Genomic DNA, 25,569 nt, shown 5'->3' with positions numbered 1-25,569 from the left:
TAAAAATTGGATTATCTTTGTTTGAATGACACATGGGAAGGATCTACTCCTTTGAGTTATAAAGACAATATGTTATTAGGAATATAAATATATGGAAGAATAAATGATCTAAATATAAGCAGAAAGCATGTTACTGTCCCTCAGATGGACGTGGTGCATAGAGCCTACTGGCCAGAACTCAAACCTGACTGGTCTTCCCAGAGCCAAATGTCCCAGCTCCACTCCAGTGAGCAGAGGCTGCCGGGGGTTCTGCTGAGGATAGGCTGGACTTGGAAACAGATCAAATGAGGAGCAAGGATGAGTCAAAGGCCCCACATCGGTGTTGGCAGGTGGCATGGGGACAATGCAGGTTGGATGAAGCAGGCCTCCTGGATGGATGGTATGCATGCAGTGGCGAGAGCAGAGAGCTGGCGCAGGTGGGATTCCAGGCCATTCCAGCTCGGTGCCGTGCATCTGGACGGAACCTGGAGCATGCTGGTTTTCTGGGACATGAAGATGGGGCAGGGAATCTCTAAGTGTCCTGTCAATGCCTGGCTTCCTTCAAAGGGATGCAGGATGGTAGATATTTTCCACATGATCACAGAATATGGTCCATCCTGTTCTACCTCAGAAGGAAGTAGAAGTGTTGGTCAAACACACGACAACCGATCAGGCCCCCAGTCCATGACCTCAGACCACGACCGATGAGTGAGCACACTCTGTAATTCCACCCTGATACCCACCGGCCGTGGGTCATGCTCTTCGAGTCCATGGATGTTGGTAAGGAAGCCCTTAGGATGCCCACGGACTTGCCCCAGCAAGGCAGTGTACTCTCTCAGATAGCAGGAAAAGGGATTGCTCTGATTCTCACCATGATACTCCCAATTCCAGCTGGGCCTCCTCCTGGCTGATGCACCCTCACGTGGGAGTCTCATGACCAACACGGGGAGTTTGATGAGCAGCACGTCCTACACCCAAGAAAGGGCATTTCTACAGAATGCTCTGCACGACGCCATGCACCCAAGGAAGCTGGGGCAGGGAGGCCAGAGACTGGGTCACAAACTGCTCTGTCTTCCTTCCTGACACGCTAACCCCACAGGGACATGCATGGCCCAGGGGGGTCCCAGGAGAAGCATGAATGGGTCTCCGTGTTTTATGAAGCAAGATGCTCATTGGCATTCCCTGCAACCGTCTGCTAGGCAAGCGCTCGCTTGGTAAGCGTCAGAAATATGAGCTCAGGTGTCCCACTGGCCCCTTCCGACTGTTCCCTGTAAACCATCCGCGTCAAAACAGCATCTGAAACTAGTTCTCCAAACCTTCAAGTACAGGCTGTTAAGTGTGATTCACTATTTATTACGGGACTTGTGATTATGCAGTCTTTCCCAAGGAAACATTATGACATCAGGTAGCAACATTTTAATAATGGAGAAATGTCAGCTAAAAAGTCAAGATCAAACTTTACCCCTCGGTTCAGGATGGGCATAGATAATTTTGTCACCAGCACCTAAGTAGATAGATTCTTCCGGCCTGCTGGTTCCCCACATCTCAGAGCCATAGACTTCTAAGGGCGTGAGAGTGGCCACAACGTGCAGATCCACAGATGGGGGTCTACTGACGGGAACAAGGCAGAGCTGTGATCCTCTCTACCGCCTGGGTTTCCTTCCTGTTGGAGTTGACTGGTTTAGAGTGACCCTGTTGGCTTCCACTCCTATTAACACTGATATCACTTACATGATGTAATCAGAACTGGCTCAATGGTGAGGAAAGTGCCAGAAACGTCCACGTGTCACACTGCCAAACCCTCACCTTGCCACCCCTAACCTCACTTCTCCCAAACCGGCACGCAGACATGCGCCCACATGCACGTGTCTACACACTTGACAAGAAGAACATCCGTGTTTTCACTTCAATTTAAGCACTGACCAGTCCAGCGACCCCCACGGGATGAACCAGGGGATCACTCATTTACTTTGCTTCCCAGGACATGTCTCTAATAATTTATTGATGTCCGTGGGGAATAACTGGAATAAAGGGGTGCACTCCCAGGGGCCTGCTGAGCATCACCACCTGGGCTTCACAGGGAAGGTGGCACCCAAAGCTGTGGTCAACCTGGGGGCACAGGTTAGGCCGCAGCCATGGGCTGGACAGGGACTTCCCACACGGCCCTGGCCCTCCTCCTCCTTCCTGGCTTCTGTGTCCTTCCTTCATCCCCAGAAGCCCGCTCTGTGCGAGCAGGAGTGCAGCCCGCTGTAAGGAACATCCACGTGGCCTCAAGGAGCTGCTGGCCCGTCTTTCTCATTTTTGAGGAAGATTCTGCAGGAATCGGCGGCACACTCTCCTGCTCTGTCCTGATCACACAGTCCTGAGGACCTCACAAGGGAGCAGCCTAAAAACGTGTCCTTCATGTGACTCCTGCTTAGCACTGTGCTGGCCGAACACAAGAACATACCACGTGCAGCATGGTGTGCCCACTCACCACCCATCCTGGGCTCTCAGCTGTGCACGGGAGTGGGACCTCCTGGGGCCCTGGCAACCCTGCTCCTCTCCTGCTTCTCGTCCACGTTCGTCCACACAGACAAGAGCAGACCACCAGGTCCCTGGTCGCCTCAAAATCCTCCTGCGTGAAATGAGGGGCTGGACCAGGTATCCATGAGGTCTCTCCATATTTCATGTTTTTAAAACAACCCCAGGTCCACATGACAGGACAGTTTGCTCTGCGATGACCAAGGAGGTCATGCCTCAAGCTGTGCTTGCTCCTGAAATCTTAGCTGAGGAGCTGCTCTTACTCAATCCAATAACAGAGATGAAAAACCCAAACAGAATGCACAAGGAGTTTATTCATTTCAACCCTTCCCTTTAAAAAACACAGCTACTACTTTAGTTCCTTTAAATGTAAAATTAAAATATAAGACACTTCCAACTATTGATTCTCTTCCTTCAAGAAAGACCACAATCAGGCCTGTATCATCTTCCACTGCCTCAGCAAATTTCACCTTCTTGACTCTCCCAGAATAATATTTGTGAAGGTAACGGGCGCTTCCACGTGGTGTCACCACATCCGAGCGATTCAGGATCTTACACCACGCGGCTACAACTCTGAGTTCCCTTCTGTGTTAACTTGCACTGTTTTGGGTAAATCATCTAAAATTTCCTTTGCTGTATGTGATCCTTGACATCGTCCTTGGATTACTGCTTGGTGGCTCTTATGCCTGAAGTCCCAGCACAGGAGGAAAAACACCGTGGGTTACCACGGACGAACCACGTCATTTTCTCTCTGTCAGGATGCTGGTCTTCCGCCAACAGAAGCCACCTTGAGAAGGAATTGAGAACGTATGGAATGAACCGAAATTTGAGAATAAATCAGTTTCAAAGAAGGAAAACACTTTCTTCAGCACGTCTGCTCTGGCGGCTGGGGGCAGGACAGCTTAGGGGGACACAGGAGGTGATCTGGGGTCACCACACCTGGTGAGTGCAGATTCCATCCCACAGCAACTCACAGATGCGGCAGTCGCTTGCCTTCCCGAGACTCACATTCCTGAGCTCTCATGGGACGGACCTGACTTCTCACAGCAGAGCCACGGAGCCTCAATCACCTCCAGAACAGAGTCCACTCAAGGACCGCATGCTCTCAAATCTGGGACAGAGTCCTCAGGAGGAACGTTCGTACCGCCCGCCTCCCCACTGGCTCCCACAGAAGGACGTGCAGCATCGGTGCTGGATCCGAACTGAGGCCACCTCCCAGGGACCTGAGCCCATGATGGTGGGCCAGGCAACAGCCGCCTTTCCTTCATCTTGAGCCTACCGCACACGCGTCCTGGTGGCTCTAGACATGGTCTGCGGTGATTCTTCCCTTTTCTGCATACAGTTGAAGAGACGTATTCACTAACCAGAGGCATCTCCACGCTGGCTTCCTGACTCATGGTCAGAAGGGGCCTGTGGAAACCCTCAGAACTGCTTCTCCTGGCACAACAGAAGCCCAGTCACCGGGCCACAGGAAGGACTGGAAGAATGGCGATTCATCCTATGTTCCCAGTCTGTGTGCCTCTCCGGAGCAGGTGAGTCAGCCGTGATGACGGCGCTCTACCGTAAACATGAACATACGGACTTCGATGACAACTACAGCACTGCCCCCGACGTGCCCTGCTCCCGCTCCCTCGGGTGCAACCGCTTATGTGGCTGTCTTGCTTTCTCCGTCCTTGCCAGCTGAAAGCACTGTGTCCTTCCTCTCCTGCCTCAGGGCTCTGCTGGCCATCTGTCTGCCTGTCCTTCCATCATCTACAGGAAATGGGACCTCTGCCAGGGCCGTCTGCTGGTTTGCTACATCGGCGGCATCATGCTTATTCCACTTGGGGAAAATGAGGCAACACCTCGGAGAATTTGGTAACATGCCGGGGGGAGCAAGACACGGCCCCACAGCAGACCCCAGCCTGCAACCTCTGTGCGTTTGCTGTTTGCTGGTGGCCTGGGGCACGTCAAGCATTCCAGGCTGAAGGATGAGTTGCTGCAGGTCGGACCTCCGGCTGGGAAGACAACAAAACTCCCATTGGTCTCTGTGGGTTCTGATGGGAACAGAAACCACATCTGGCCATGCTGCTCTGCCCACTTACCCAACAATCCATCAGGCAGCCAGTTTTGAGAAGCTGTGCAGCATATCCACGCTACCGTCATGCAAGGGTTCTGCCACATGGGCAGCACAACTCAAGACCCAAGGTGCTGGAGGGTGCACGTAGACAGGACTGCTGGGTGACATCTGGGGGAGGCTAACAGGACAGCCACATGCATACCCTTGGGTTTGGGGATAAAGCCATGTCAATAAAACCATATCTGCTAGTAAATGCTCTCTTTTTGAGAAGCTCCTTGGGATAGCGAGCTGTTGCTGGGCTCTGGCAGGGTCTGAATGCTTGACCACAGGTCCACGAGCCACAACACAAAGCAACTGTCCACCAAGGCTTGAACGTCACCTGCCCCACAAAGCCACACAAGTTGGACGTGGGCACCGATGTTACCAAGGGGGACTGGTCTATACAAGACTGGGCTGGACCAGGTCTCGGTGGAAGAAGTGAGCACATGAGCAGGAGTCTCGACCCCCTACTGCTGCCACATGACACCTGTCCCATAAACCACACCCGCGACCTTACAACAAGTTGTGTTCCCCACTCCTGTGATTTTTAACATTACTAATTAAGAGGTCTGGAAATTATAGAGACATTGTGCTGAAACTAAGGTACCTATCTCCTGAAATCTCTGTATGGTGCTGAGTCTAATGTGCCCTGGGGTGGAGAACCACCTCCCCCAACAATTTTCCAGCTCACGAGTAAGAAAATATTGTCAGTTAGCTATCTACACATGTCTCTGTATCCATCAATCATCTAATCTTCTATCTATAATCCACCTGCCCACCCATCCATCAGTCTAATCCATGCTTTTTGGCTCATGTCTGATCCAGCTTTAAGGCTCCTTTTCACGGGATGGAAAGGCTTCTGGAGCCACCTGTCTGTTCACAGTGATGGAACTTCTGGGCACGTTCTCAGAACAGAGCATAGACGCAGGGAACGATAACACCTGATCCCAGAAAAGAGGATGTGGGGAGGCGGTGGGAGGAGGCAGAGGGCGACTGCCCCGGGACAGGAAGAGGGGCGTCTCTGCCAGGAGCTGAGCTGAGTGCAGAGGAAGGATCGGGTGGCTCTCCTCCAATGTGAACGCAGCGCGTTGCTCCCTATCAGACCACACTCACCCTTGAGGGCAAGGCCTGGCTTATGCACGATTCGATGCCCTTAGTTCCAGCATAAGAGACGTTCCATAAATATTTGTCAAGTGAGAATGGCCTAGGGAAAGCGAGCCCCCTTCTTTTTTTTATTATGTTAATCACCATACATTACATCATTAGTTTTTGATGCAGTGTTCCATGATTCATTGTTTGTGCATAACACCCAGTGCTCCACGCAGAACTTGCCCTCCTTAATACCCATCACCAGGCTAACCCATCCCCCTACCCCCCTCCCCTCTAGAACCCTCAGTTTGTTTTTCAGAGTCCGTCGTCTCTCATGGTTCGTCTCCCCCTCCGACTTACTCCCCTTCATTCTTCCCCTCCTGCTATCTTCTTCTTCTTTTTTTTCTTAACATATGTTGCATTATTTGTTTCAGAAGTACAGATCTGTGATTCAACAGTCTTGCACAATTCACAGCGCTCACCGTAGCACATACCCTCGCCAATGTCTATCACCCAGCCACCCCATCCCTCCAACCCCCCACCACTCCAGCAACCCTCGGTTTGTTTCCTGAGATTAAGAATTCCTCATATCAGTGAGGTCATATGATACATGTCTTTCTCTGATTGACTTATTTCACTCAGCATAACACCCTCCCGTTCCATCCACATCGTTGTAAATGGCAAGAACTCATTCCTTTTGATGGCTGCATATTCCATCGTGTATATATACCACCTCTTCTTTATCCATTCATCTGTCCATGGACGTCTTGAGCAAGCCCCCCTTCTAACAGATGGAGTGAACCGTGGAGAGGGACCGGGTGAGTGGTGGTGCTCCTGTGGGTGGGCACAGCCTGGGACACACAGCTGCTCTGAGCTCCACACCATCTTCTGTTCTGTGTTTAACACACGTGACTGATTTTATTTCTCCCCTGAGGCCTTACTGAGGCTGGATGCATATGGAAACGTGTGAAAAAGGACTGATTTTGACTCAACTAGGAGGCTCATGAATTTTTACTGATCAGGGCCGTTCTCACCAATGTGTTCATAGTACCTAAGAACTCAGTCTGCAGGCCGCCTGGGTGGCTCAGTCGTTAAGCGTCTCCCTTCGGCTCAGGTCATGGTCCCGGGGTCCTGGGATCGAGCCCCGCATCAGGCTCCCTGCTCGGCGGGAAGCCTGCTTCTCCCTCTCCCACTGCCTGCCGCTCTGCCTACTTGTTCTCTCTTTCTATCTCTCTGCCAAATAAATAAATAAAACCTAAAAAAAAAAAAAAAGAACTCAGTCTGCTACATCAGACTAGAAGTAACTTTCTACCATGATGCTCTCATATCTGAAAGGTCTTTTTAAAAGTTCTGACCATACTGCAGGGAAAATGAAATCCGTCAGGTGGGCCACTCCGAGGTCCTGTCAGCCCAGCCCACTCAGCCTAGCCCGCCCGTGAGCCCCACCTGCAGACCTGCCCCGGGCCCTGCTCCTCCCCGTGCACGTCAGACTCAGTGACTTCCCTTTGTCTCGGGTGACGTGTCTTAGAATTTGCCCAAGACACAAACTTGCCCACGGACTGTCTGCTCCCTGTTGCGGCTACTCTAACAGCAGATACCAATGTGGAGAAAAACCCAAGTGTATTAAACAGAGGGAAGCTGTAGGCTTATCCTCACATATGTATTACATGGAAATAAGCAGATTTCTGTCCCTGTCATGTAGCAAAACTATTCTGAAGCTTGGGACGGTATGTGCATGAGGAAGATTCATTTTGTGGATCCTTTGTGTTCAAGCAGCGCTGACATTCTTCCTTTTAGAATTAACTGAAGCTAAGATTTACTCTGACAAATGAGGGTGTGAGGCTATGTGATTTATGAAGCCTTCACAAACTTAATATTTTTATGAACTTTATGAATCTGAAAAATGGAATCTATCTCAGTAGTAGTGCTAAAACCACATCTGTTCTGTCACATAAGAATCTAGACATATCATTTAATAATTTGATTTAAAGGTATATTTGTACCAAATACTGGAATAGCTCTGTTTACAAGGTTTGCCCATCATTCACTCAAGGATGAGCCTTTGGGTGAACACTGTGTGCTTTCTCTGGGCTGGGGCAGGGTGCACGGGGCCCTCTGAGTCATGTCTTCCTTCACCCTAAGAAAGCAAAGCTGCAGAGAAAACACAGACGTGCAGCTTAGAACATGGACAGTTGGAAACACTCCATGCACGTGCACATACACCCCAAACTGTGCATCCCTCGAGAGCCAGTACGTGTTTATGCCGACTGTGAGTGCCTTCTCCAGGCCCGGCGCAGATAGGGGGCCGTGCATGGGCCCCACAGGAAGAGGTGGGGGTGCATACGGGTTCTTTGCGGGCGAGCAAACAAGACGGACTGTGAGCAGGTGTCCTGGAAGCTCAGTGTGCTTCATCTCGGGGGAATTTCCAGGAAAGCGGCTGTCTGCCCTCACCTGGAGCTAATGGTTGGTTTCCTGGAAAAAACAAACCCTGAGGCAGGGATGTCCACACGCCGACCCTTCAGGGGATGTTCACAGACTGAAAGTGTGCCGGGAACCCTGTAATCCTCAGAATAAATTCCCTCTGAGAGGCGTCCGCACCAGTGCCTCAGGGACCAGTCGTTCCTCCCGGTCTCGCCCCCGCCCTCCCAGGTGCCACTGCTGCACCGAGCTGCCCCCGTGGCTGTCCCCGTCACCCTCCCTCATCGACGTCACCCTCCTTCATCGACAGCACCCACGGCCTTGACCCCACCGCCCCTTGGTGCTGTCCTGGCGTCAGCCACACCCTGTGCACGGCCTTGACCCCACCGCTCCTTGGTGCTGCCCTGGCGTCAGCCACACCCTGTGCACGGCCTTGACCCCACCGCCCCTTGGTGCTGCCCTGGCGTCAGCCACACCCTGTGCACGACCTTGACCCCACCGCTCCTTGGTGCTGCCCTGGCGTCAGCCACACCCTGTGCACGACCTTGACCCCACCGCTCCTTGGTGCTGTCCTGGCGTCAGCCACACCCTGTGCACGACCTTGACCCCACCGCTCCTTGGTGCTGTCCTGGCGTCAGCCACACCCTGTGCACGACCTTGACCCCACCGCTCCTTGGTGCTGTCCTGGCGTCAGCCACACCCTGTGCACGACCTTGACCCCACCGCTCCTTGGTGCTGTCCTGGCGTCAGCCACACCCTGTGCACGACCTTGACCCCACCGCTCCTTGGTGCTGTCCTGGCGTCAGCCACACCCTGTGCACGACCTTGACCCCACCGCTCCTTGGTGCTGTCCTGGCGTCAGCCACACCCTGTGCACGGACATCAGAGCTTCTCTGTGCCCAGCATCCCGCAGTGTGTCTATTCCGTCCTTCCTTGTATCCTGCGGTCTGACCTGACCTGGACAGAGTCCTTCTCCACAGAAGGAAGTCCAGGGCAAACGCATGCTTATGAGCCCTCGTCCCAGGTATCACCAGGCGTGTGCATCACGAGACATCCTGCAAGGTGTCTGCCCACGTTACACACGAGCGTGTGAGAGCAAACCAGCAAGGGGACACCTGACAGACACGTCTCACCACCGGCCAGGCAGCGTCCGCACTGCCCGACGCTCAGTCCTCCCGGTTAGAATGGGAGCGGTGCCACCCCCTCTGCACAGCCTGTGAAGGCCCGTCGTAGTGTCCATGATGCACCTCCCCACACACGGGCATCTCACAGGGCCTCCAGCACGGCACCTGCTTAGTCTTTTCTAGCGTTCTTTCCAGTTCACAAATAAACTCAGTGAAATATGATTTACAGAGGAAAGTAATCACAGCAAAAGAATATACAACAAGCAGAACAAAAGTTACAAAATGAGGCACACTCACCACTTCTTCATGGGTTGCATCTTCTACATTAATGCCATTAACCTGAAAAGACAACAAATTGAAAAGTTTGAGGATGATATTGGTCACTAGAAGTGTAAAGTAAACAACAGAGCCAAGGGCTAACGTTTGCAATACTGACCTGCAGCACGGCATCTCCTACGAACAACATCCCTGTCTGGTCAGCTGCAGGGTTGCAAAAGGGATACAAGTGTTAAGAAACATTCAGGGATGTCATGCTTTGTTAGGGCGCTTGTCCAAGCTTAGTGTCAGCAGCAACTGGAATGGCTTGTGTGTGGGCACATGCGCATGCATGAGTGGGAACATGCATGTGTGCAAGTCTGTGGGTGAATGTGTGCATGGGAACATGCATGCATGAGTGTGCACATGTGTGGGGAATGTGTGTGCCCAGGAGTGTATGCACACGTGCATGTATGGGTGAGAATGTGTCGTACATGTGTGTGGGTGAGCGTGTGTGCACTCATATTGGTGAATATGTGTGAACATGTGCGTGTGAGCACTGTGTCGGTGTGCATGGGGCGTTCAAATGTGAGTGCACTTGGGCGTGCATGGATGTGTGGACTGCATGGTTGCACACGCAGGTGCATGGGCCTGTGTAGGTGTGGGAAAATGTCAGCAGCCAAGCAGCAGGCACCCCACCCATCAAGCTGAACAGCCAGCCAATCTCAAGCACATTAAGAGAGTTACTTCGCAGACATGTAAGTGTTGTTTAATATGGAACACGAATGTCACCTCCTCCTCATGAAGAATTTCACCACCTTATGTGTAAAGTCTGATTCCCGGTTTTCATTAAGTCGGCACAGACAATGGAACAGGAATCCCAAAAGCTGTTCAGCATTTCCGCACTTTCTCGGGAACAAATTTACACAGACAGTTGTAATTACGGAGACGGTGTGGAGAACACAGATGGGGACATGCCCTGGGGAGCCCGACAGAGGCTCACGGCACCGTCTCCACTGCCCCTCCAGTCCTCAGAGGCGGGGACAGTGGCTTCCAGTAGACGAGCACATCTGCCCAAAATGCAAAGCATCTCGACCTCCCACCTTCCTATGAATTTGTTTCAATTTTTTAGTCTTTGGTTAAATATTGGAGACCAAATAATAAGCTATTCTTTTAACACTGCAATTCTCCATGTTCCCTGAAGGCATTTAATGCTAACTGTTATATTATTTCTGGTCATTGACAAATATTAAACTTTTTTGAAAATACAGTACAGCCTTTATTTGACTAAATGTAATGGTACTGAATTTAGGTAATTAGCAACGCTCTCATTTACATGGCAACTTTGCCCAGAAAGCCCGCATGACCCGGCAGTGTGACCTGTCTCTCTCCGCTCTCCCCACACTTTGTTTTTCCGAACGCTGTCCAGCTCTGAGCTGGGGGCAGGGAACAGGACAATGCTGGTGGAAGGGGCTCCAAGTCTATCAGGTGAAAATCCACACAAGGCAACAGAAGGATTATTGACTACTGACTGTACAAATATTTTGTAAAATTATGCACGGTAGCACCCACATCCACATATAGCTCTGACATGCACGAGAGGTGCAGATGGTCTGGTGAACCCCAGGTGCAGGATTTAATCGTGCAGGACCTCGGAAAAACCTAGAACACAGACACAGTTCTGCCCTGAAGCTGAACAGAAACAAGGGGGGTCCACACCAGGCTCAGTCGTGTGGGACGGGGTGAGGCCAGACGGGCAAGGGAGCGAGTGCTAAGGACAGGTGGTCATGGGTCACGGTGTGAGGCCCTAGACACCACGTCACAGGAAGGGACTTAATTTCACTGCTATCGTGCATCCTTCAGAGCTGGGCTACCCCTCTCAAACCCTCCCTTAGTGACCTACACATACTTGTCATTCAGTCAATGTCAGTGAAGGACACTTATCCCGAGTCTTTCTGGGAAAATTTCATCTATATGAACAGTGAACTCAGGCAGTGACAAGTTCAACACTATCTGAAAATATATTTTTTTTTTGTTTCCAGACATTCAGATACAAAGTCTTAAGTTTGAATAATGAGGTTCTTATTTGCAAAATTACACAAATCTACTCAATAAATATTCACATATTTGTATATGGACATGTAATTGTTTCAAGTGTATATATGATCTATCTCTTTGACATGTCTGTGCCTAGAACCCACTGACTCCCAGCCCCACCTGACCCGTCCGAACCCCCAGTTCTCAGCTCTCTGGCCATAGGACCACCCACTCTCCAGCCATGGGACCAGCCCCTCCCTGGCGGTAGAACCAGCCCCTCTCTGGCTGTGGGGATCAGCCTTATAACTGAGCCATCCGCTTGACTCTTCCTGGGGCCATAGTCTCACAGTGTGATCAAACTGACTTCCTCTCTGTGCAACACGTGGCAGTGCTCGCACAGGAAGCCCTCTGCCAGCTCTCAGGGGTCTCTGTCTTGCTCCTTTCCGCAGGACGCTGACCAAGGAAAAGCCTCAGGCGGTGGCCAGTTTGCGGTCAGGCCTCCCTGAAGACGCTGCACAGCCCCTGCCCTTCCCTACAGTCTATGGCCCCGTCCCTGCCGTGCACCGCCCACCTCAAGTCACTGCTCCTTTGCAGAGCGGACCTATGGTTTTTGAGACTGACCTCTGCTCAGGTACTTAAACAAATATTCTTGTCTTTGCTTTTGTGAGAAAGAAAAGGACAAAAGTAAAAGTTTTTTCTATTAAAATTAAGCAATAACAAAAATGTGATAGTGTTAGGGATCTGTTAAAAATAATCAGTCATTTGATACCTTTTTGAGACTGATATCTCAAGAAGAACCCACCCAAGGCTCTGCAAAACCAGAATTATCAGAGAGAGATTCATCATCTTCTGTGGTCTTGGTCTAACTTTCTGAAAACAAGCCCACATCCAGGACATCCCCCATTCTCGGCAATTCTGCCTAAAGCACAGGCTCACATCAGCACTGGGGCTCCACGTGATTCTTGGCGCCGTGTTCAGCCCAGACTTCAAGGGCAGCCTTGCTTACGTATCCTCCCAATGCTGTGAGGCAGGTGAGATGCAGAAGGAGAGGCCACCACCCACACAGTCTCCACCATCTCTGCAGGTATGGGACACGCACCAGCCCTGATGCTCACCAAGGAAGCCCTAAAAGCTCATGATCACCAACCTCAGTTCCACACCCTGAGCCCTACAAGATGCCTGGTCCAAGCGCATGCAAGTCCGTGAGCCATGTGCGCGGCGACCTCATGATGTGGTCATACGTGTTTCACCTGATACTTCACATCAGGTAGAGGCAAACCGGTGGTGTCTGCAGTAGCCAGTCAGAAGATGGGCCCCACAGAACTACGGTCCTCGGGTCTGAGTGCAGTCCCAGCAGCGCTTGGCAGTGTCTGTGCACCACAGTGAGCTCATTTCCAAAACAGCACCCTTGTTCACTGTGTAGATTCTCCCAGACGCCATTATTCCGTGGGCACAAGGGAGACTGAGTGCACCTGCCTCGAAGGCCTGCAAGGGCTGCAAGGGCTGCAATGGCTGAATGTCAGTCCACGAAAGTGTTCACAGAGGACCTCTCCCCTCCTTCCTAGGTGCCCCAGGGAGATGTGCTTTTGACAATGGGAACACCTAAGTTCTTGAAGTAATTTAAGGGATTTCAGAGATTTTGAAGTAAATAAAAATGTATCTGCATCTTCTAAGACGGCCCTTAGCAGCGGAAGCTGACACAGTCAATGGAATTGGCAGAATGTAAGGAGTGATGGCCCAGCAGGTCCCAGGCCGGTGCCTCTGGGGCAGACAGTGCCATGGGGGACACGCTGGGGGATGCACCGGGGGACGCGCTGGGTCACGTGCTGCAGCCCAGCCAACTGGGTCCTTGGTGCAAACCTGCTTCCCTTGATCTTCACACGCAGCGACCTTCAGAAGCAGGAGTGCCGGCAGCCTCCAGTCCCCTGCTCTGCTTCGGTCGAGCTCTCTGCCATGGGCTGCTGAAGATGAAGACTCTCCCCACACAGGAGTCATGTTCCACCCATCCTTCAGAGCCTGGGATCCACCAGCACGTCTGAAGTTTCAGCCTTTCTCTTCAGCACTGAAGTTCTTTTTTATTGTCTGTTTCAAGTTGTTTATTTTGATGGCTATAAAAACATGCCTTTCACTGATTCGTCTACAATAAAGAAGAAGGAATGTTGAAATACTCTTCATTCAATTTGCTCCAGCTCTAACGAGGCCCGCGACTGGACCCCGGGACCCTCTCCCTTGTACAGCCTGCTCACTGGAGATGAAGAGTAGAACGTGGTTTGTTACAGAAGCAGGGGGAGGTAGGTTTGGCTAAATCCAGTTCCACACTCACCCACCCCAAGGTGAGAGGACTTTCTCAGGCTACATCTACACAAATCCAGTCAGGTCCAGGTTAACCCATCTCAAAGAGAAGGAGTCTACCAAGATTCACAGACCCCCAGGAAGAGTTAGGGGAAGGGACTCCTCTATCTGTGTGGGCACGGGCCTGCATGTCTAGCCGCATTGTACCTTCTACATTCTACACTCTTCTACTGAACAGACAGGAAGGTGAGGAGCTCTGCGGGCAGCAACACCAGAACCCAGGACACAGGTCCCCAGGTCTGAGCAGCGACATCCCAAGGACGCTGTGCTGTGAAATGTTCAAGTCCACAAAAAGGCAGCTCAGACCCTTCCATCCACTCCCTGAGGCTGGCCCTCTGCTCTCCTCGTACCTGTTGTGCACTTACCAGGGCACGCAAGACGGCAGGGGTTGCAAAGACCTCAACATGGGCTACACATACAGGAGTTCTGTCAAATGGAACAGGGGTCAGACGGGAAAAGCTGTAACATGCATTTGTTAAATTGATGAAATATCATGGACATGAAATAAATCAATCACCAGTCCTATATTGTGATGACATGTTCATGGCAGCAAGATGCTAAATACAAGTGAGAATACTAAAGCAAAACAGAGGGGTGCCTCGGTGGCTCAGTGGGTTAAGCATCTCACTCTTGATTTCAGCTCAGGTCATGATCTCAGGGTTTTGAGATCAAGCCCATGTCGGCCTACTCTCTCAGTGGGGAGTCTGCTTGAGATTCTCTCTCTCTCTCCCTCTGCCCCTCCCCCTGCTCATGCTCACTTTCTCTCTAATAAATAATTTTTTAAAAAGTAAAATAGAAATCAGGAGTCCAGGAGACGCACAGATGCACCCCACACGGCTCAGACACTGGAGGAGGTCTGATAAGGACAACGCTGCAACTGCGGAGCTCGGCCCCTTGAAGGCCAGAGACTGGGGCATGTCCAGAAGTTTCTGCGATCAACAACTGAATCAGAGAAGCTTACGATGTTCCTTTTGCTTTTTAAAAACGTAAATATCATTAAGAAGGTACGTGTGTGACTCAAGACACGCCCTTCATGGGGACCCTGTTTGTGACAGAGCACTGGAGGCAAGCGGGGGGGTCCGCATCCCGAGAGGGTGCAGGGAAGCCAGGCAAGGTGGAGCTTCTGCAGGTGGGCGTGCGCCTCAGGAGACCTGTGGGTCAGCGGGTGACCATGGCCAGCAACACTCGAAGGGCTGGATGTCCACCTGAGCATTTACGGTTTTCTGAGTGGAGAGGTTCACGGGAAATTTCTAGAGCTGCCACACAGAGCGTTAAGTATTAAGTTCAAAGGATGTGGACACACGCAACACACGTGTGTTCTCAGTGTGAGCGCCACATTGAAAGGCTCTGTTGACATCTTTGTAGTAACCTTTATGGAAGGGGCCAAATCCTACTGCCTTGGCCACTTCAGGGCTTTAAGTGAGACTCGGGGTGATCACATTGCCAGCACCCCGGGAGCCACCCTGATGAGCCTGCACTTGCGAATCCTCAGCAGGTGGGCCTGGGCAGGTACACTCAACACCTGGTGGAAGCAGGGAGCTCATGTCTGAGACCGATCTCATCCCACACAGTGGGCTGGCTGGGCTCAAGGCACACAACACAGCACGGTGCGCCTCTTCACTAGGCTGTGAGGGGAATGCCACATGCACTGAGCAAGTTCTGTGGGGCCCCTCTCGCCTCCCAGGTGTTGCCAAGACCTAGAAAGACTTCCCCACCTACTAAATACCACTCTCCTCACTGGCAGAATCAACAGGATCCGCTTGAGCTGCACGAGGTGGGGATGCCAGGAACAAGCTCTGTGCACCCCTGGATTCTGAGAAACCAGTGAGGGGCCCTGACCATCAGCATTGTGGAGGCAGAGGCCGCTGCTCAGAGTGTAGCTCCCCAGAGCTGTGGCACCCACCTGAAGAGAAGAGGGAGTGAAGGCCCAGTCACAGCACCCACCCAGGGGGGCTGTGATGCCCCCCACGGCCTCAGTGGTCACCCAAGGACCCAGCTGGTCCAGCTTCCCGCTGCCGTGTGAAATATCAGTGTGCCCGCTGAGAGAAGCTTGACTTCCAGAGACAGGCAAGATCTCCACACTGATGACTTCACAGCAAGGAAAGTGAAGCCCAACCAGGACAAGTGAGCTCCTCGGGAATACGCTTCAAGGCTCCAGGGCTGGCTCTTCTGAAAGGCCATCCAAAGTCCACCACCCACAAAGCCCCAGGGTCGTGAAATTTAATTACATCCTCAGACAGACCTGAGGGCAGCTTATCCTGTTTACTGGCAACAGCACATCTGCTCTACACACCTTAAGAGGTAATTAACCTTCACCTATGACGCTTAATCTCTTGTTGGTTATGTACATGTTCTGTCCACGCTCACACATACAGTGTACACATGATACATAGGACAGGCTCCGATGTAGGCATCCACATGTGCACACGCACATTCACACAAACACGGCAACTTGCATGCATTCAGGGACTGGTCTGCGGTTCTCCTCCAGGCAAAGGTCCTGTGCATCCCGTCTCCGTGTCCCTGGGGACTGGAAAGGAAACAGGCATCCAGTATGTATTTAGGAGATAGAGAAAGTTGGAAGAGAGGGGTGGAGGGACCAGACAGAGGGGGACCATACGCAGATGGGCAGAAAGGTGGCACTGGGCCCTACGTGTCCTGGGTCTAAGTTCTTCACTATTTCCTTTGACCCCTATATTCCTTCGTATTATTAAAAAAAACAAAGCCCACAAGTATATAGGCATTTCCTGTATACATTTTAGACATTTCTTCACAAAGTAAATGCAGCATCATCTCAGATGCATATTTGGGAGACACTGAAATAAACAAGAGCCTGGAGGAACAAGGGCTCACTGACTAGTCTCTGCTATATCCAGAGGGTGGACTGGTATGAAATGCTGGAGTTTTCTAGTTTTAGTAAGGATAATTTTACTACATTATTTCTGAGGTTTTTTTTTTCTAGTTGGTAACCATTTATGGTTCATTAATTATTAAGAAATGGAGTAAAAACTCATTTAGTTAAAACCACATATTTTAGGAAATTTATGCATAAAATACAGTAAATTAGGAAAAATTTCAGTGTAAACTTGGAGCCTGTAAAAGGAAGTGTTTTCCAGCTCACTACGTAAACGTTCCGACAGCTGCCACACCTGCTTCTCTACTTGTCACCACGTCCTTGTGCCCCTGGCTCCCAGACCTCGTGCACCAGCAAGAAAGGGCTCCCTGGCAGGTGCCACTTCCATGCGTGGCACAGAAGCAAGCACACAGGTTGGGAAGCCAGTCACGAGCTTAATTAACAGAAGAACAAAAGAGAAGCAGCACGAGAAAGTGGGACACAGCTAGAAAAGGTAAGGGCCAAGCAGAGACTTTGTCATCACAACGTGAAGAACTGGTCGTAAGTATTAAGAAAAAGCATCCAATGGTGTGCCCCAAAATAAGGATTAGTCGAGGTTTTGAAAAGCAGAGCTAATGGACACATGAGATCCTTTGTCTCCAAGGAAATGAAGCTGCTGAAGGCACAGTTGCTGACAAAGTGCAAGTGAGGGCCCCCCATGCTTGCCCAGGCCCCCCAAGCCACCTCTCCCATGACAGGCGCATCTGCTTGTACTGTTTCGGCAGAGGGTGGGTCTCCTCCTAGTGAAAGGAGGTCCTGCCCTGCCCTAAACCCAGGCTGGAAAGAGCTGTCCCAACAACATGGGGCATGCTCATTCCCTCGGCCTTTCTGGGGGTGGATTTGAGGTCCAGTTCCAGTTACTGAGGTGGAAAAGATGCTTGAAGGCCTTTTTGAATGAAAAGATGCCCCTTCCTAGGGGTGGCCTCCCCCATTTCTCTTCTGCCCTACATCTTAAAATGCAGGTGCCATTTTGCAAACGTGAAACAGGTAGCTCGAGAAGAAGCCCTAGTTGCTAAGGATGGCTCCGGGGAAGGACAGGGAGAAGCTGGGGCCTGGACAGCTGACTTCTCGTTGAGTGAGAACAACAGATCCGCATTCCTTTAGACTGCTGTACATTTAGGTTACTTCGCAGCCAAACACACCCCTACCTGAACGTAAATCCAGATTTTCATGATGCTAACTTACCAGGGCAATACTTAACGAGGACCTCAGAGACGGGCCGGTTTTGCTGTTTGCTGGCCGTGTGTCTGAGGACCATCTCTGCCGTGTATCTGTGCCTCAGTGTTCTCACTGTACAATAGGGTGGCCACAAGAGTCCCTAGCCAATAGGGTCCTAAAAGGTCCTAGAATTCGTGCCTGGGCACAGAAAGCATTAGCTTAAATTTATGTTATATTAGGTATGGGTACCTAACTGGAGGCGCATGCCTCAGCCTGGCTCGAGGCCACGGTGCACTGGGGTTGGCCGGGGGCTCTCCATGGAGCCGGGGAGGGACAGTACCTGAAGCATGCTGGCAGAACCTCTGGCTGTGTCCTGCGTGCAAGCCCTGGAGGGACTTCAGGTGCTTGCTGGAGGTGGAAAAACCGTTGCGGAAGAATCAGAGCCCAGCCCGTGGCCTCCCTCTGTGCCTCTGCAGCCCGCTCAGGCCCCCACTCCTTTCACAGCCCAGGTGGTCAGCTGTTCCTGTTCTCCGTGGACATTGCGTCCTTGGGACATCACCCATGAACTCAGATGCTTCTCCTACTTATTGCCCTGAGCTTCACACAGGTAACCGGACCCAGTAAGCCTGCACCTGCCACAGAGTGCGGATCCCCACCCCCACCCTCATTTCCAGCATTCACCTGACCAATACCCACTGTGTCATTTTACCAAATGCCACTGGATGCAGCTGAAGGTAAACATTCAGGGACTCCAGCAGGAGTCCTGTGGTGTCTCAGTAAAACCGCGCCTGGGGGCCCCCTTCAAAGCACAGGAGAGTCTGGTGGCCGGTGTCCACATCCCCGAGCCGCTAGCGCGGCCACTTCCTATCACAGCCTGGTGATTGCTTGTTAATGGAAAACAGATCTTACCACCCCACGTTTGGGAAGTCCTCAAACCACGCTCTCACTCACAGATACAACCCAGGCTCCTTGCAGGGGCTTCGGAGCCCTGAAAGCCTGGCCCCTGGCTTCTCCCTGCCCCCAGCTGCTGTGCGTCCTCTTGTGTGTGTGCAGAATGCTCCCACCGAGGGCCGACTTCCCCTGACCATGTCACACAATCCCCCTCACGTCCACCCCCACACGGTTTAGTCTCGTAAACAGTGGTGGTCACCACCTTCTCCAATTGTCTGTGATGGCAGTCTCACCACTGAATGCCCAGAACAGTGCCTCTTCCAAAGAGGTTATCTGCTGAATATGGTTGCACAAAATTCGCAGATGAATGAGTGGACAACCCAATTTCCCCTTTGACCTTCCAGTTTATAGCCCCCTGGTTCCTGAATGCAAAGCCAGGTAGATGTCACGTTCCCATGGTAAGAGACTGAAGCTGCAGAGAATCCCTCAACATCTAGGCCTTTATTCTGGGGACAGGGAGGGTATCCAAGCTATGGAGGGTGCTGGCCATCTCCCCAGGGGCAGTCAGTATCCCCACTTCCCACTGCTCACCCGGAGTCTCTGGTCTCCATGAGCAAATCATGACTCATCAAGTTGCTGGACTGGGTACCAGTCTTTGATGACATGTGATGGCGGCCACGCTGTGTCCCTGGGGCTCCAGCACATGGAGGCCCCACACCGCTTGCACCAGGCACCAGATGCAATGGCAACTCTGCATGGATTCACAGCAGCCAGAGCCTCCCTGCCCATGAGACACCCACCCTGTGCCGTACTCAGAAGAGGTGAACTACACCAGGCCAAGCCCCCGGTCTCTCAAGCTCCCAGGTCACTGAGCAGTTTATGCTGACTCTCAAAGCGCTTAGGGTGTGGAACATGCAGTCGGTGGAAAAGGGAAGCGAGGGTTCTGGATGGCAGGCAGACCCTGGCAGCAGCAGGGTGGGGGACACCAGCCATCGCGTCCAAGAGTGGCCTGAGCTGGTGGGGCCGATGGAGCAGAGGGATAGGTGGCCACGGGGTGGGGACAGGGCCCTGGCTCTCAGTTTGCAGGCCACCAACACTAGAGACAGAGGCAGCCTGAGAAGACAGGACAGCTCTGTTCTGAGACCAGCTGGGCTTGCATCCCTCGTGAAACTCCCACCAGCGCAGGCGGAAATCTCGGCTCAAGAGGGAAACCTCAGTGTGTTCTGGCTCCAGGACTGGTAAGAAGTCTGGGAATCCACTGGGTCCCAGGTCCCCCAGGGAGCCCCCAGCTCACAGCGGATGAGATGCATTCGGGTGACTTGGTGTCTTTCTTAAAACTGCAGCTTGGTTTCTCAAAGGAGCTGTCCACACGTGGCCACAGTGACCCGTTCATCGCTCCACAGATATAGGAGGTCTTCTCTCCAAATTAAGCATGAAATCCCTTTCTGCTTTTTATCTGCTGGTTAATCTTACTTCCTTGTTGTTGTTCTTTTCTGACACTTACATTCATATCCATAAGTCAAAAACCCCACTAATGCAAAATAACTGTGAATGTTCACAAGATTACAGAAACAAATACCTCTGGGCCAGCCTCCTTCAATTACCAGCCAGCCAAGCAGCTGGGTCCCATGGCGCAGAAGTAACCAGACACCCTAATTCAGGAACGAACTGATTTCTTTCCACCTGGCCGATTCTCGCTTTAAAGGCACTGGAGAACTGTGCTCTGCAAAGCATCTCAGCCCCACAGAGATCCTCGGGTATGGACAAGAGAAACACTTCAGTGCCGTGGAAGGTTTGTTTGGAGATGCTTTAAAAATGTCAACAAGAATGACCATTTGATGCAGAGAGCAGTGCGGCTCTGTTCTGCCATTTATAGTTTTAGTAAAACTGTATTTTCTTACAAAACTGAAACTCTTTTATGTCACCAGGAAGAGCAGACTCAGGAGTCTCATGCTCTGGCTTCGCCTCATAACCTGGTCTCCTTGGAGGCCCCGCTGCCCGGCCAGGACGAGCGTGGTGCCTTTACAGGCTCATTTGCTTCAGTCTCTGAGTAAACAGAATCCCATCTGCTGCAAACTTCAAAGGCTGGTTTGCAACTTTGTTCAACAAGGGGAAAAATGTGTATTGTTGAGCAGATTCCTCAATGTCCTTTTGGTGAAAATGAGTCTTTCTGCAGATGCAAATGTGGTGATTCAAATCTTTCTTCTCTGCACCAGTGAGTCAAAGTTGGTGTGCAGAAATTCACACTCCTCGTAAACAGAACTCCAGCCACTGATCCGTCACCACCGCCCCTGTGCACGCACACCTCCAGAGCACGCAGCGTGGGGTCCCAGGCCTGCACCACTTCTCCCAGCAATCGCTGGGCTGCCGTGTGCTCTGACCTCGGGCTGTGGTCTGGCCAGATGGGGTGAATCGTATGAGTGTACTGAGTAAAAGCGTGAGCTTATTCTCCACTCTTCACCCACACAGGAACGATTCTAACGTGTGGGCTACCAGTCCGCGGTGGGTCACCACACCCTTACCCCTGTTTTCAGGGTCAGGGACCCGAAACGGCCCCTTCCCACGTCCTGTCCAACCCCGGCTCGGGGACAGGAGTCAGTTCCCCTGCACACCGGCTGCGCATCCCCTGGCTCCCACACCAGGCAGGGGACGTGGTCCCTGAGCTGCAGGGACCAGGCTCCTACAGACAGGGTAGGGGTCCCACTAAGAAGCCGAGCTGGTCTGTGCCATCCATTAAAGTGATCTTATTAGAAAGATCTCCCAGCTTATGAACAACAACCCCCAACACTGGAGGTGACCAGATGTCCCACGTCCCTTTTCCGCTTCTGCACACAGTGACCTCAGTCAGCGGCAGCTGTGGTGTGACCATCCCTCCCGAGGCCCCAGCGGTCCAGCCATCCCGGCCTCCCTGCCGAACCGCTCCTGGAGGGCAGGATGCGATTTTCACCACAGACCTCCAGGGGCACCGCTGACGGCCAGCGGTGGGGGCAGGTCTCCTCTGCTGTCACCCCGCTGCAAACACCCAGTGTCCCAGCCTCGGCATGTGTCCCCAGAGCACTGCTCCCATGGGCCACACAGGGAATCGGTACCTCTCTTAAGGGCTTGCAGCATTAGTGGAAATGCACTAGGCACAGTCGTGTCAGGGGGAGAAGAGATGAGGCAAAAATAAAATGTCAGCTAAACGATGAAGTAAATGAACAGCAACTGATTTCCATCATTTTCAAACACATGTTATCTCACAAACTGCCGCAAGGCGTACTTGGGACATCCTGGCCGCATTACCTGCGTGGCCTCTGAATATCCTCGATATGACGGCAGGGACCCTGTGCTCGGCGCCTCCCTGGAAGACAGGCAGAGAGGGGGGTCAGGGTCTGCACAGACCCCCACACAGAAAGAACGTCACACGGAAGAATGCGTTCATACCTTTATACTCAGGCCCAAGCCGCCAACCGGCTCTCTGCGAAGCGTAACAGTTCTGTGCTTTAAAAAATTTTAGAAAACAAAGCAAATTTAGGTTAAAATGCATGATCAGAGAGCGAATGCAAAATGCAGATATAAATTCATAATTTAAACTTAAGCAACTGTTTAAAACACATTTGCAAAGGAGACACTGCTTAAATTCAGCAAAGACACCATTTCACATCCTCAGTCTGTGGTATTACCTAGAGGAACAAAGGCCTTGATTAAAAAAACAGGCAAAACAAACAAACAACAAACCAGGCTCTACTGCAGCCGTATTTAAAATCCGCGGGCAATCCCTGCACGTTGGCCTTGCCTTCCCGTTCCGTGTCAGAGGACCACAGGCCCGTGAGAAACGGCCCACACTCTCCCAGGAAGGGACCAGAGAAGCAGCAACCCACACTCAACCCACCTTCAAAACCCGTTCTTCCCACCAACCCCCAGCCTGGATCCCTCTCACCGCCCCTCTTGCCCAGACCAACCACTTTTAGGCCCATTTTTAAGTAGTCGGTGTTGACCATGCGTGCTGGGCATCTGCCTGTCCTCTGAGCACGGGGCCGGTGGTGATGAAAAGCTGGAAGTCGAGCAGTGCCCGTAACCAACAACGCCCCCAAACCTCTCACTCCAGTAAATCAGCAGTGCGTATCCTGCTGGTCTAAAGTGACCAATCCTAAACCAGATGCACCAGATCTGTGGCTGAGGGTGAGAAACGGGCCCAGGGGCAGAGGAAGCAGAGGGTCAAGCATGTTTGTGCCTCAGAAGGATTCCATGGGAACATCAAGAATGAATTGCACTACCTCCTTTCTGAGTGACAGCATAGATGCTTTCAGCCTGAATGGTGCTCAAGAGTGTGCTTGCAGAGCAGGGCAACCAGGGACAAGCCGAGGTCAGCAGGGCCCCGAGGGGCTTCCACACGAGAGCAAGGCCTGCTTGCCGCCAGCAACGGACCAGTGGGAACTGTCTGGCCGAGGAGGACACCGGGGTCTGCAGCGCGTCTCAGATGTGACTCAGGTGTGACTCCATTCTTGGGAATGAATTCACCATAAGCTCAAAGTAAAGAAACCAAAAATTGGAACAAATACAGCTCCTTTAAAGTGCTCATATAGGCATCCATTAGGTAACACTTTAATAGAAAATTTTATATTTTGAGCTTCCCTGTGGCTGGAAAATTCACAGCTGTTGACTGTTTATGCAATCACAGTTCGGGGACGCGACTTGACGGCGATGGCTCGCATTTTCTCCTTGTCTCCAGCCGCACCCGAGTGAGTGATGGTGAGGAGCAGGCCCAGTGCATGCCCGGGACAGACTCATGGGGCTCCTACTGGGTCCTTTCCAAGTACTGAAATACCAGCAACCCGCCCCCCCGACTCCCACACAAAGGGCAGCAGGAGCAGAGGTGATTTAAATCCCATGGCGGGAAGACACACTCCTGCGTGTGGGGAGCTTCCCTCCACAAACTCCCAGAGCGGACTCCCAAGTCAGCCAGCATCTCGGGGAGCGTGAACTAGTGAACAAAGCAGAGGGGTATCATTTATTCATGCTCTCACTCATTCCATAAGCGCCGAGTTCCTACTGTATTTGGGGTGACACGAGAATGCATCTCAGGCTTTCCCAGGAAATGGGCAAAAGAAGACTGGAAAATTGGGTCATCCAATGTCACACTAATCAACAATCTCTACTATAGGGAATTTGTCAAAATATTCAATAATGTTTTTCAACTTTTCCCATTAATAGAAGCATTTGAACCTCACTGAGAGCAAGCAAATATACACCAGAGAAAAGAAACAAGAGTGTTTCTGTTTTGACAGACTTTGTCACATGACATTATAAATCTGTCATTTTATCCACACATAGATCTCAAGAGGATCATTCAAAGAAAACATCAGAAAATGGATCACCTGTGGCAAAATGGGTTAACGCACACCAAAACTCTGGACTAAGATTCCCAAATTCCCAACAGGTGAAAGATGAAAACTTTATGTCATCAACTCCTTTAATGCCTGGTTAACAGAACGGAATTATCTGTTATTAAGCCAGAGTACTATTTATTCAAATATTTGCTCGATGCAATCTGTCAAAATTCCCTTTCCGAGCAAATGTGTCTCAGTCACATAACCCTCTGCAAAAACTGAATTTGTACATCTGGAAAATGAGGGTTATGTGTCCTACCATGGGACGTCGCCGCAGACTGAACTGTGTCTCCCCAAATCCCTATGTTGAAGTTCCATCCCCATGGGACCATACCTAGAGGTAACTGAGGTTAGAGGAGTCACAGGCTGGGCCCCATACACCAGGGTTGCTGTCCCCATAGGAGCAGGACGAAGGGGACCCCAGAGCCCTCTCTGTGCGCTCAGAGTAATGCCGCAGAAGGCACAGCAGGAGGGCACTGTCAGGGAGAGAGCACCTGACCTGCCCTGTGTGGGCAGCTGGGCCCACAGAGACGAGCCAGCCGAGGGAATTACAGGAAACCACCAAGTTTCACAGAAACCTCAGGATGGCGAGTCTCTCAGTGAAAAGTTCTTCTTCCCAATCTTCCAACTCCCTCAAGGAGCGTGGAGGAATCTCGCATTTCACCGTCGGGAGGAAGGTTCAGCCAGTCCGTGTTCTCACAAATGAAGAGCACGTAAACTACTAGGGCTCTAGAATGATGGTGGCGTTGTCATTTTTAAGAATTTTGTTTTTCAAAACAAGATTTGTAAAAATTGGTTCATGGTGATGAAACAGTCCACAGGGCGGCCTGGCTCAGGCCCCTCCTTCGGGTCCCAATGTCTCAGGACCTCACAGCCAAGCGAGAGATGGACACATTGACTTAAAGTCCTGGGAGAAGTTTCCAAAGCGGTTCTGTGAACATATGCAGATGCTAATGTCATCACAAGGCATTTTCTAATTCAACCAGCCCATTGTTCTTCATCGAGCACACTCTACAGAGTCCGTGCTCCTGAGCGGAGGACCTCCTCCGGCGAGACGCACCTGCCCCATAAACATGCTTCCCTTCGGTGTCTGGGGGCTGCTCTCACTTACCGGAGGAACGAATTATGAATTCAATCAAATGTATAATGAGACTTCTGGAGAATGAAGTTTGGAATCTAAAGTAACTATTCAATAAACTCACTTCCAACCCAATCCAGCCGTGTTTTTCACAAACATAAGAGATAAGGTCCTAAAGAAAATATTGTTTTATCATTTAATCCCAAACTATGTTTTGACATTTACCGACTCCTGATTCATGGAGCAAAGACAAGGATGCAAAAAGGAACTAGAGAAAGGATATAAACTTAGGTGGATAAAGGTGG

The 25,569-nt window shown here is 51.5% G+C and overlaps 1 protein-coding gene across 1 annotated transcript in view; it reads right to left on the bottom strand.

Annotated features, from left to right (window-relative positions):
- The window catches only part of SNTG2 (syntrophin gamma 2), a 218,106-nt gene that overhangs the window by 138,622 nt on the left and 53,915 nt on the right, over positions 1-25,569 (bottom strand). The window contains exons 3-6 of the mRNA XM_035728728.1: positions 22,241-22,297; positions 22,100-22,157; positions 9,668-9,711; positions 9,529-9,570 (exon numbers count right to left, since the gene is read on the bottom strand). Of these exons, the coding sequence (XP_035584621.1) occupies positions 9,529-9,570; positions 9,668-9,711; positions 22,100-22,157; positions 22,241-22,297 (201 nt within the window). The remainder of the gene's footprint in view (positions 1-9,528; positions 9,571-9,667; positions 9,712-22,099; positions 22,158-22,240; positions 22,298-25,569) is intronic.

The sequence above is a fragment of the Zalophus californianus genome, chromosome 8 (assembly GCF_009762305.2).
Source record: "Zalophus californianus isolate mZalCal1 chromosome 8, mZalCal1.pri.v2, whole genome shotgun sequence".
Classification (NCBI taxonomy): Eukaryota; Metazoa; Chordata; class Mammalia; order Carnivora; family Otariidae; genus Zalophus; species Zalophus californianus.
Note: the sequence above shows the minus strand (reverse complement) of the source record. Positions and strands in the feature narration are given on the sequence as shown.